We start from the raw sequence: 12,764 nt of genomic DNA, 5'->3' as shown, positions 1-12,764 counted from the left end.
GCTGAACCCGCTGGCTGAGGCTGGGGCTCTGTCCCTGACTTGCTGCCACCAACTCACCTGCCGGCCCCTGCCCTCTCTGGGCCTCAGCTTTCCTGTCTGTGCAATGGGCAAAATGTGTTCTTGAGCCCTGGCATCTCTGACACTCCCACCCTGGCCAAGAGGCCAGAGCAGTCAAGAGCTTGGGTTCTGGACAACCTGGGTTTGGGTCCTTTCTCTGTTTCTGCCTGGCCCTCAGACCTTGAACAAGTCACTTACCATCTCTGGGCCCGTTTCCTCTCTGTGACATGGGCCTACTGAGCCCTTCTCCAAAGGGTTGTGTGAGGGTTAGCATCTGCTCTCATTGCCCTGTGAGCTCTGGGCCTGGGCTGCAGTGGGCCCGCTCTGAGGAATGGGCCCTTGGGTGCAGCCTGGAGATGGCAAAGGGGATCAAGCTGACTCTGTCTATCTAGACCCTGAGATTCTAGGAAACCCATTTCACAGACAGAGGGATGAAGGTTCAGAGCGAGGTGAGCAGCCAGGATATCCCAGACGCAGACCTTGCCTTGGAGTGTCTGTGGTACCCCTTCCCTCCCTCCCCGCCCTGCCCCAGCCCTGTGACACCACATGGCCTCAGGGGCTCCACGCACCTTCTCCACCTGCTTTTGTTGACCATTGGTGCTAATGCGCTCGAAGGCCTGCTCGGCGTCGTCTGCATCTCGGCACTTCTGCTCATATGTCTTCTTGGACTGGGGCGGGGTGTGGAGGAGCGTGACTTGGGGGCGCCAGAGTGAGGCTCCTGAGCCCAACCTCCCTTCTCCCTGTTGGGGGCTGTGGGTGGGTTAGGGGCCTCCTCACCAGGGACAAGGATTTGGGGATCCAGAATGGAGATGCAGAAGGGAGTCTTGTTCCCAGGCCCCTTCCCAGTGGGGACAATGTAGCCCTGCCCTCAGCCCCGGCCTCTTCAGAGGTGTGGTCACATCAAACCGCCAGCAGGGCCCTTAAAATGCCATGCATCATCACGATGCCAGCCTCTGCACACGTGGTGGAGCTATGTTTCTCCTTACTCAGTGAACTAGGAGACACAGCTCAGGGGTCCCTTCTCCCTCTGCCCTTGGAGTCCCCAGCTGACAGCCTGGATGACCCTGTAGACCACTGTCTGGGACTGGCTGCTTGCCCATCAGTCAGGAGCCCCCCAAGGTCAGGGCCTAGGCCGATATGCATGGCACCCTGGGAGCAAGTGCGACACCAAGAACCCGACAGGCCACTGTGCCTGTTGCTGGATGGAGGCCTGAGGCAAGCCCTGTCCCAGGTGCCCAGTCCAGGGCTCCTGGCATCCACACCCTGACCCCTGCCACCCCTCCAGGCCTAAGACCCCTGCACTCACCTCCATGGCCTTCTTGTGGAGCAACAGCTTGCTCTTCTGGACACGGTCCATGATGGCCTCATACTGCAGGGGACATGAGGCTCTGAGCTTGGGGCCGTGGCCTCAGGACACTCCCTTAGGCCCAGAGGACGGGGTGTCCTTGGGATGAGGCCCAACATTCCTTCCTGGCTCTGAAGGGGATGGTGACAAGATGCCCTCCCTCTCCCTCAGCCTGCTCTTTCACAGCTACTGCTCAGAACAGAAAGCTAGAGGAGCCCGGGGCATGGATACACATGGTGTATCCTCTCCCTGCAGACCCCAGCCAGGACTTGGTCTCTAGCCCAGGAATACCCAACCTACCTACGTGCACATGCGCACACACATGCACGCTGTCCTTCACTCACAAGCCTCTGTACCCACTCAAAACCATCATACCCCGTGTACACACGCTGGTACACACAGGCACACAGAGTTACACACACATAAGTAAACGCTCCCCCTTGCATATACACAAGGCTTTCACAGAGCAACCTCAGACACCACTCACAAGTACACATAAGCACACTCTCCCATGTCCGCCACACACAGCCATGGGCCCTGTGTACACACCCCACAGACTTGGTCATGGTCACACGCTGGTACACACGGGGCCCCTGCACCTCCACCTCGCCTCCCAGGCTCCTTGTACAGATGGAGAGGATGGAACTCGGTCTGGACAGAGATTGGCTATAAGGATAATTGGAAATGAAACACCTCTCGTGTTGGGGCTGGAGCCAGTTTGTGCATGGGGTCTCAGTGGGGCCGGTGCCAGCGGGGAGATCTCAAGAAGCCACCTGGTCACACACACACACACTGAAACACATGCACATGCTCACAGTTGTGCAGAGGTGTACTCTCGTTCTCCTAGGTGCACACCCACGTCCCTACATGCACACGTGTGCACACACACCCAGGCAGCCTTCCCCGCACACTACATCACGGCTGTCCTTCGCTTGTGGGAGCCCTGATCACACCGTGGAACTGTCCCTGTGTCCAGAACAGCTTTTTCAGACATCACAGCCCCACTGGCCACAGGAAAGCTCAAAACAGCCATCCTGGGGCCTCGCTGTCACGGTAGATGCTCTGCAAGCAAGTCCCAGCTCAGAGGGGTCGCCTGCTGCAGCTCCTTAAGGCTGGGCCAACTTCTGGGGCTGGCTTGGAGGACCCATTGTCTGCTCAGGAACCCAAATTTAGAATCCTGAAAGCCTGAGGCCCCAGCTGGCCAGATGGGCAGACAGGGAGCACAGCCACACTATATTTCTGTGGCCAGAGCTACTGATCGGAGCCAGCACCCTGCCTGTGAAGACTGCAAGGGGCCTAGCTCTGGGGTGAGTCCCCCAAAGCTTGGGAGGTGGACGTAAGTATCCCATCCCGCAAGAGGGAAACAAGCGCAGAGAGGGTAAGTGGCTTGGCCAGGACACCCAGTCCCAGCCTGGCCCCAGCCATGAACTTCTGTCCCTTCATAGCTCAGTTGTGTGGAATTTTCCATTTCAGTTCTTTGGACAGTTTACAATAATGCTTCCTCTCCAAGCGAGAAGTGCTCCTGTGCCCTGGCCTCTCCCACCCTGTCCAAGGCACCACGCTCATCACTAAGGCCCTGAGAGGCTGATCATGTGTCCGTACCTGCCTTCCCAGAGGGCCATGTGCTCAGCCAGTCAGAGAGTCTCAGGCTTGGGAGGGGGCCCTGGGACACAGGGGTCACCAAGCCCACCTCCCATCCAACCTCTGCAGCTTCCCTGACAAGTAGCCTCCAGCCTCTGTTTGTATACCTCCCATGATGGGGACCTCACTTCCTGTCCATGCAATCCCTCCATCTAGGGACAGCCACACCCTACAGATGGGTGAACAGTACCTTTGGTTGCTGAGGTAGGCTCGGCAGCCCCCACTCCCCACAAGCTCTGTCTGTTCCCCTCAGCCTCAGGCAGCCCTGCAGAGTGGCTGCAGTGACTGACCCCCAAGTCTTCCTTTCACCCAGGTAAACAGCCCTGATCCTTGGGCTCAGGACCAGTTTCTGGTGACTCCCCAACTTAGGTTGCCTCCTTTGGATACCCGCAAGCTGTCATGGACCCTCTATAGCCTGTTGTAGTAGGATGATCAAAAAGACCAAGGTCTTTCCCTCTTCCTGGCCTGAGATAGCGCAGGGGGAAGACTCCCAGTGGGGCTTTCAGGCCCGAGAGCTGGGCCCTGGTCCCAGTACCAGGCGTCTGTCCACAGCCCCCTCTCCTCCTTCAAATCGCCATCACCCGCAAGCCTGGGATGCTGCCCATCGGGAAAGCCCATCCCCTACTGCCTCCACAGCGACAACAGCCACCGCCCACTCGAGGCCCATCCCCGTGCCCCCTTACCTTCCTCCTCTGCTCCTTCTGCCTCTCCCGAAACTCCTCCAGGCTCCGCAACTCCTCACGCAGGGCCAGGGCCAGCTGGATGTGGGCGCTGCCCACGTTCTCCATTTCTGGGGGCGGAGTAAGGACAGTGGTCCCCGGTGTCAGACCTGGTGGGCCCCAGCCACTCACATATTCGCCCCTGCCTGGGCCAGCCCACCCCAACCCCACAGCTCATCTCTGTCACCCCCAAGTCCCCCACCAGCCTCGACTCCCGGCCAGCATCCATCCATCCCCACACCGGTGGGGGATCTGGTGTTCCCAGAAGGTCCTGTCACCCTGCAGCCTGGCGTGGGGAGCAGGCAGGACTTACGCTGCTTCAGAGAGTCAAAGGAGGCCCTCAGGGAGCTGCAAAACAGAAAGACCAGGATCAGCAGGAGGACAGTGCAGGGGAACCTGAAGTCCTGGCTGGGCCCGGGGACTTTTATTTTGGTGGGAGGGCCCTGGCTCACTCACACACACTGACCTAGATCCCAGGGACCCTCTAGCCAGACCATGACCATCCGCTCAGAACTCAAGCTGGGATTTCTGGAATGCAAATCTCTCTCTTTGGAAGTTATAAAGCAATCAAACCTCCCACTGTGGCAGAATGCTCTTGGCTTCTGCACATCTTCAGGGCCCTCCCTCGAAGCAGCAGAGGGTGGGGTTCAGAACTGGCAGGTGGCCTGAGGACATTTTGGAGGGGGCTGTGGGGGAAGAGGGGGACAAGCAGGGCAGAGGTGATGGAGGGGAGAGATGTAGGGGCCTTCGGACAGGATGAATAAGAGGTACAGGTGAGGACAGCGAAAAACTGAGGGGCTCCCTGGTCCCTGGCTAGGTGGCTGGGTGGATGGTGGTGACACCTCTGAGAGGGGCCCAGGAGGGAAAATGGGGAGTTATTTTAGGGTGCACTAAGTTATTTTAGGGTGCACTAAATGGGGAGTTATTTTAGGGTGCACTAAGCTTGCACTAGGGTCCCTGGCTAGGTGGCTGGGTGGATGGTGGTGACACCTCTGAGAGGGGCCCAGGAGGGAAAATGGGGAGTTATTTTAGGGTGCACTAAGTTATTTTAGGGTGCACTAAATGGGGAGTTATTTTAGGGTGCACTAAGCTTGCACTAGGGTCCCTGGCTAGGTGGCTGGGTGGATGGTGGTGACACCTCTGAGAGGGGCCCAGGAGGGAAAATGGGGAGTTATTTTAGGGTGCACTAAGCTTGGGGTGCCTGAGAAAACCCAGTAGGAGGAGCCAGGAGGCACCAGGTGGCCAGTCTGAAGCAGACATGCAGACACTGCCCACTCCAGAGAGGGCACCAAGGAGAAAGGAAAGGGAAGGGGCTGGCTGGGCATAGGAGGTGTGAGGGGGTGATGCCCAAGGGTAGGGTTGCCAGATGGAGCAAATAAAAATACAGGCCACCCAGTTAAGTTCAAATTTCAGATAAACAACAAATAGTTTTTGAATGTCAACATGCCCCATGTAATATTTGGAACACACTTAAATTTTAAAAATATTTGTTGTCTCTCTGAAATTTAACGGGGCATTCTATATTTTATCTGGCAGTCCTGCCAGGGGGCTATCTCCCAGAGCTACAAACGGAGTTGAGATCTGAGCAAAGATGTCGGAGCCCACTCAGGGCCCAGTCTTGTCTGCTGCTGATGGGTAAGGGGCACCACGAGTGGCCCTTGGGTCAGAGCAGCACTGACGGTAAAGTGCCTCTCCCCAGCCCATCAGCTCTCAGGGGCAGGGGCCTCTCAGAGGGGTGAGCTGCCCCTCCTGGCAGAGGAGGGAGGTGACTTGGAATCCCAGGCTAGGAACCTGGGTAGGGGCTTCCTGCTCTGGACTCCCAGGTGCATTAGAAGCAGACCCTGGAGCCAGACGGCCTGAATTCAATCCAAGCTCTGCCACTGACTCTCTGTATGATCTTGGGCAAGTTACCTAGCCTCTCTGTGCCTCAGTTTCCCCTTCTGTAAAATGGGGATAATAGCACAAACAGAATGGTTATGAGGATTAAATGAATGTATATGTTTAAAGCACCTTTGAGCTGGTGCAAAGCAGATGCTTTACAAGGGTTGCTGTTGTGCCACCCTCCCCTGAGCCCACTACTGCACACCCTGACCTGGGGGTCCCCAGGCCTCTTAACCTGACCTGAGCTGTAGCTCCAAAATGCCCCACCTAAGGGCTTACTGCATGCCCCCTCTTATCAGAAACCCCCACTGGATTTGCCTTCAGGTAGGGGGTCCCCTTGAGGCAGCCCCATAGATTGGGCTCCTTCCCCCCCCACTCCCTGCAGCCCTGTGGGTACCAAGACTCCAAGTGCACAGAGACGGTGTGTGGAGGTTGCAGATTGGCCCTGAAGTGAGGCTTGTCTATCTCAAGGGTAAAATTCTCTGCCTGTGTTTATGGCCCCTTAACTGCCCCCTCACCAGGACGCCTGAGGAGCCACAGTCAGTCGAGGCTGATAGGGAAACTGAGGCCCGAGTGTGGCCAGGCTTGCTGGGGTCACACACAGGCAGCGGCGAGGATCCTGTTGCTGGCCGCATCCTGCTGCAGCCCATCCAGCCTCTCTGCGGAGCAGCACTCCCGCCCACTGGTGGCCATATGGCCACATGACACCCAGTGAGACAGCCCTGCCCACCCGCCTGCATTTCCCCTCAATCCTTGCAAGGCAGGCTTCACAGGGGGGACTCCCTCCTCCCATGGGGACAGGGAAACTGAGGCCATGGAAGAGCAGCAGATCAGCAGCAGCAGCATCACCTGGGAGTTTGTTAGAAACGCAGATTTCAGGCTCCACCCCAGTCCTCCTGAAGCAGAATCTTGGAAGAGGGGCCCAGCACATTGTGTTGTAACAAATCTCCAGGTGCTGCTGATATACGTTCAAATGTTGGCCTGAATTATGTAATCCTCACACCTCTGCCAGGCAGGTAGGGTACCATCATTATCCGCATTTTACAGATGAGAAAAACAAGGGTCAGAGAGGTAAAGAAACTGACCATGTGGCCACACAAGTAGAGAGAGCTGGAGCCTTCTGCATCTTACCAGAGGAAGGAAGGGGCGATTGCCATGGTGACCCCACCTGCCCTGGCAGGGGGTGGAGAGGTCAGGACTCTTCTCTGACAAAATTGACACCTTGCCAGCGGTTACACCTCCTTCTCACACACTCACCTCCTGCCTCAGCCTCCCGGTCCATGGTTAGAGCCACTCTAGGTCCAGTATGGCCACTTTTCCATGGCCCATCATGACCCACAGCATGACCACACCCTGCCCAGACCCCTCCCACAGGCTGGGGCTTGCACACCCACTGCCTGGACTTCACATCTCACAGACTCAGAGACTCAAACTCAGAGTGTCCGAAACTGGACTCATCGCCCTACAAACCTGCTCCTCCTGCAGGGCTCCCTTCTCAGCAAAGGCACCACCATCAACCAGGTTATGCACACCAGAAACCTACGAGCCGCCCTTGACTCCACCCTCCTCCCCCTCTGTTACCTTCTTTTTCACTTCCCAAATCTCCTATCTGTCCACCTCTCACTGCCACCACCGTAGCCCCATCACCTCCAACCCTCCGGCTTCACTTCTCACCTGTTATCCCTGTTCTTTGGCCACCTACCAGTTCCTTCTATATGCCATGTTCCTTCTTGCGCAGGGCCTTTGCACATGCTAATTCCCTATGTGCAGCATCTTTGCCTGGCTTCCTCTTCTGTCCCTTTGGAGCACTTGTTCCTACTGTCATCTTGGGTTGAGACCTTGAGTGTCTGTCTGTCACAGCACTGAACTGTGAGGCCACTGAATAGCGGCAATGCCTGGTTCTCTTCCCCATTGTCCCTAGGATTACAGCCCAGAGCGATAAGTTCCAAGGCCTTTCTCAACTCCAAACCACTCAGGGAAACCATGACCTAGATTTCCCAGAGCTCTCCTCTACCGTGTCTCCATCACATGTCAAGGATGGGGACCCCTTGCAAGCCTCTGACCTCTGTTATCAGTCACCAGTGTCCTCATGTGTCCTCATCCCTCATCCCATTGTGTCCTCATCCCATTGCCCTTTCAACCCGGCTCTCGGGACACTCAGCCTGGAATTCTGTTCCAAACAGTCTGAATTTCCAGTGTAAATGTCTCCTTCTGTAGTTCTGTACCACCGTGTGTCACGCACCATCTCGTGGTCCCTGCTTTGCCATCCCACTCCCTGCGCACCTGCCAGCCAGGAGGCCCCTGCCTCCCAGCTCACAGGAGATGGGCCTCTTGCTCCCCTTGCTGGAGGCTGGGTCTGAGTGAGCTGACCCCAGAGGAGCCCTGATGGGAACAGGGCCCGCCTCTCTCCCTCCAATATCCTCAGTGATACCTTCATGCTCTGAGCTCAGAGGAAGAGAGATCATGAAAAAAAACCCTCTCTTTTGACGGGAAAACACAGCGTTTTAGGCTGTGACGAGTGGGGGTGAAGCAGGGACGAGAGGGTGTGAGGACTCAGGTGGGGGCCGTCCTTGCTCGCGGTTACTGCAAAGGGGCTCACAGGAAGCTGCCCCCAGCCCTGCCTCAATTCCCCTTTATTTCCTGAACCCCTGCCCCATGCAGCTTCTGCAGCTTGTGGCGCTCAGCACCCTACGTGGCGCAGGATGAACAAGAGGCGGGGGGAAGTGACAGCTTTCTGGGGGAGGTGGTATTTCAGCTAGACCTCGCAGGGGAGAAATGAGGGCAACAGCCAGAGAGCAAAGGCCCCAAGGTTGGAAGGAGAGTCAAGGTGAACTTTCTGTAAGGGCTGGATGTGTGGTTTAGATGTTATGGGTAAGCCCCCTGCACCCACCTAGAGCTTCTTTAAGATGCATTGAAAGGGCTTGTGGGGATCCCTCGAGTTGGGGACCAGGTCTCATTTGTGTGCCCTCCATTGCCACTGCCCAGCAGATGCTTGCTGAGTTACTGTGTGAAGGAGGAGAATGCTAAATATCACTTGAAGGTGGGAGTAACCTTGTTTTAATATATGTGGCTGAGGCTCCGGCCTTCCGACCAGTCTGAGGTCAGGGGATGACAGAGAAATGCTCTATTTCAGGCAGCAGGGGTGGGGAGGCTGGCCTGCTTCAACCTCTCAGCTCTCGCTGGGCTATTTCTGGGGTCACTTCACCCCTTGGCTTTTGTCCTCCTCGTTCACTGCATCCAGCCTATGCACCCCCAGCCCTCCGCCCACCCTCCCAGGGGCTGAGAATGAGCATCCCACGGGACACAGGGGCCTTGGCCATGGGGAGGCAGGGGGCTCCCCCTGACCAGAAGACGGGTCCTGGAGGATGAGCTGCCAGTCCCCACATGGAGTGGCCAGGCCAGCTTTGCCAGGTGCCAACCCCACAAGTCTCCACGGCGACAAGGAAGCGACCCATGTTGTCATGGTTTTCACTCACCCTACCCACAAAGAGCCCTCCACGTTGGTGTGGGATGGGGCAACCTGGTCTAAGCCAAGACCCTGACAGGCAGGCAAGGCCAGAGTGTCTAGGAGAGCTTCCTGGAGGAGGTGGGGCTTGAGAGGGCCCTTGGAGTGATGTTCTGATGCAAAGGACTGGGGATGAGAGTGAAGTTACCCTCAATGTGCTAGACCCTGGCTTCAGAACAGTGAGGCCCTTTATTTTAAAAATTCTAAATCCCTCCCAGCTCAGCCTAGGGCATGGCACATAGTAGGTGCTCCAAACATGCTTGGATGGATGATGGATGCTTGGCCCACGGTTAAAGAAAGGAATGACTTAATGGTGTCACCAACCCTAGTACATGCCTTGTGGATCAACAGCAATAATTGTGAAGTACCTACTATACATAGTCAGCTGAGCTGGGAGCTGCAAGGGGCACACCCCTACGGGAAGCAGCAGGTGAGCTGGGATGGTCTGCCTCCTGCCTCCTGACTCTGGTTCTGAATGTGCCCTGAGCTTTCCAACCTCCAGCCCTTGTCCGTGCCGGTCCTCTGTCAGGAAGGTGCCTTCCCTTCCTCTCCACCTCTCCCAGGAGGTGCCCCCTGCGCTGCCCTGCTCCTCTGGCCACCCCAGCTTGATGGGGAACTCGGGGCAGTGCTGGTATGCATGCACTGCTCCCAGCCTGCTCTGGAACCCGTGTGGCTGTGCAGCGGTGCCCCTGTGCGTTTTGTTCCTGCCTCTCCTTCCACTGGTTAGGCTGAGCCTTAGGGCCTGGCCCTCCCAGCCCAGGCACCAGCGCCTCCTTGGAAGGCAGCACGGTGGGCCCTGACTCTCCTCCCTTCCCTGGCCTGGGCCCCACCCTGGAGAGAAGCTGTGCCTCTAGGGATAGGGCCAGGGCCAGGGAGGGGCTGGGCCTCAGAGGAAATGGACTAGGCTGGCCAGGCAGGCTCCTTAGCGTTAAACTAAACCGGGTGACCCCAATTTATCTTACTTATGGAGGGGCCCATGAGATCGTAAAGACCCCTGCTGTTTATCGAGCATCGCTGTGGCTTGGCACCCTCTGCTTGACATTGTGACTGTCCAGAGCAACTCTTGGGAGTGATTGTCCCCTTTCACAGCTGAGGATCCAGGGCTCAGAGAGGGGGAGTGACCATCCCAGGGTCACACAGCACATAGGGAAGGGCAGACCTTGACCCACTCGGCCTCCTATAACCACGCAGGGAACCAGTGCTGCCCACAGCCTTGCCCTGGCCACTTCTGTGCACCTCTCCACCCTTCCCACTGCTCACCTGGCTCCATTCCCACTTTATTCTCTTCATTGATGGCTTCTCCTTCCTTATTTTAAGTCCCCCGTGACTCACAGCCCCCTGAGTGTGCCTCACGCAGTCCATCTCCAGCCTGACCTCCCACCGTGACCCTGCCTGGAGCACCCTCTCCACTTCCCCCAGGAGGTCTCCTGTCTTGTTGGGAAAGTTCTCCTTTTCCAGCAGGCCTGGGAGGGCAGGAGGTGGGCAGGCACTCCCCCTGGGTCATGCTCCCTTGATTCCACCCCCTGCCTGGGAGACAAAGAAGGTCCCCACAGACTTCCATTCATTCCTCACCATGTCCTGAGCCCTCCTCTGCACTCAGCCGGTATTCAACCTTGGCCCCGCCATCTTTATCTGCTCAACAGCCCACTGGAGTGGACAGATGAGAACCCAATTCAGAGAGGTTAAGAGACTTGCTCACAGTCACACAGCTCACAAAGGTCAAGCGGGGACTGGGGCTCCTGCATTTGTACTCCTGAAGCTGCTGTTCACACTTTGTGGTCCAACGCAGGACCCTTAGGCCTTGAGCATTCATCTCCCCTGGCTCACACCACTTTCAACCTTCCTCTAGCCCTCCCGGACTCCAGGTTGGAAGCAGGAACTGGCCAGGGTTGCCTATGTCTTTAGGAGACTTAGAGCGTGTTGTTTATTCAGACACTCAAACGAGGGGACCCGGTTCCGGGCTTTGCAGCTGACGGGGTCCAGGGCCACTTTCCTTGGGCAGAGTCAGACGCTCACAGGCCTGACCCCTGTGGGAGCAGGGGCAGGGGGCAGGGGTTGCTATGGCAGCTGCAGGCTGAGTGAGGTCTTGCGGCTCTGGGGTAGGAGGAGGACTCATCAGAGCCCTACCAGGACTTGGAGTCCAGGGTCCTGTCTGCCCCTCAGCCTGGCTCGGTCCTCACGCAGCGGGGAGAGTCCACACGTCCCGAGGCAGCCCCTCCACTCCACTGTTAGAAAGTTCTCCTTAGCTGCCCTCAAATCGTCACTTTGTCTCCATCTGCGTCCCCGCCTGACAGTCCACACACAGAGGCCCAGGCCCCAGGGCAGAGAGGCCCAGCGGCTTCACAGCAGCAAGTGCCCTTACTACCACCCCTCCCAGCCAGGCCTGAGCCAGCCCTGGACTCACATATTCCTCTGAGGAAGGTTGTACTGTCATCTGCTCACCGATGAGGAAACGGAGGCACAGGGTGTCAGTGACCCCCCACCCCCCACCCAAGGTCCCAGGGCTAACGGGTGAGGAACTGGCACCCCCGCCTGTGGCCACACAGTCCCTCCTGGAAGCCTGAGCCGAGCCGATGCTGCGGGGTCTCGGGCAGCCAGTGGGGTCCTGTCACCTCCCCTCAGGGCTCTCAGGACTTGGATGGAGGCCGCCCAGAGGCTGCAGGCTGTGCTGTAGGCACCTGAGGACAGACGACCTCACCCCCTGCCCAGGGCCTCCTTGGTGCTCAGACTGCTGGCTTTCTTCCCACACGCAGAACCTGACCTTGCCCAGAATGCCTGACTCCCAAGAGAGACGCCCTCCAGGCGCCCTGCCCTGGGAGCCATCCAGACCCTCGCCGGCCCTGCCCAGTCCACCCCACACGGGGAAGCCCTGAACCCCGTGGAAAGTGCCTGGCGAAGCAGGAGGGGCCCTCTTACTTGATCTCTGTCTGGCCGCCTGCCTTCCGGGCGATCTGCACCAGGTCCTTCCCATACCGTTCCTCTGCCTGGGCCCTGCAATGACAACCCATGGGCGCTGCGCCTCCTCCACTTCCCCCGCCCGCGGCTCAGACTCCGCCGGCGGCGGCAGGAGGACCTGACGGTCCACCCGCTCAGCCTCTGGGGGTCAGCTGGCCGGCGGGGTCCTCCTTGAGAAGGATAAGCCTCCAGCCCTTCGTCTAAATAAGTGTTGGCTAAATTCAAGGACATCTGGAGGAACATTAGATTATTTGCCCACTTGGGGGAGGCCCAGGTCGGGACAAACAGGAGAGTCGCGCTCCTGACTTCTTACGGCGTTGGGGGCGGGGGCGCGGCGGTTGGGGGTGGGCGCAGCCGGGATGGGGGCTCGGCCACTTCCCAGCGTCTGGGGGGAGGGGCTCACCTCTGCCTCAGCAGCTCCTCCACGTCCTTGCACGTCTTCCTGCCATCCAGCAGCCGCTGCAGCAGCACTTCGTAGCCCGTGTGGGCCGTGAAGTCCCTGCACTGGAGCACAGGACAGAGGGACGTGTGAGGGCCGCAGCCGGGCTGCGTGGGTCGGGGGAACGCAGACTGCAGCCTGGTGAGGACCCTGCTGACCTCCTTCAGCCTGGCCTCCCCGTGTGCCCCCCTCTGCCCTATCCAAGAACAAGTTCTTGGGACT

The 12,764-nt window shown here is 58.1% G+C and overlaps 1 protein-coding gene across 1 annotated transcript in view; it reads right to left on the bottom strand.

Annotated features, from left to right (window-relative positions):
* The window catches only part of PSTPIP1 (proline-serine-threonine phosphatase interacting protein 1), a 42,725-nt gene that overhangs the window by 8,924 nt on the left and 21,037 nt on the right, over positions 1–12,764 (bottom strand). The window contains exons 2-7 of the mRNA XM_007469159.1: positions 12,507–12,607; positions 12,065–12,139; positions 4,076–4,110; positions 3,727–3,833; positions 1,364–1,426; positions 627–725 (exon numbers count right to left, since the gene is read on the bottom strand). Of these exons, the coding sequence (XP_007469221.1) occupies positions 627–725; positions 1,364–1,426; positions 3,727–3,833; positions 4,076–4,110; positions 12,065–12,139; positions 12,507–12,607 (480 nt within the window). The remainder of the gene's footprint in view (positions 1–626; positions 726–1,363; positions 1,427–3,726; positions 3,834–4,075; positions 4,111–12,064; positions 12,140–12,506; positions 12,608–12,764) is intronic.

Source organism: Lipotes vexillifer, unplaced genomic scaffold, assembly GCF_000442215.2.
Source record: "Lipotes vexillifer unplaced genomic scaffold, Lipotes_vexillifer_v1.1 scaffold103, whole genome shotgun sequence".
NCBI lineage: Eukaryota > Metazoa > Chordata > Mammalia > Artiodactyla > Lipotidae > Lipotes > Lipotes vexillifer.
This window is presented reverse-complemented; position numbering and strand designations above follow the sequence as displayed.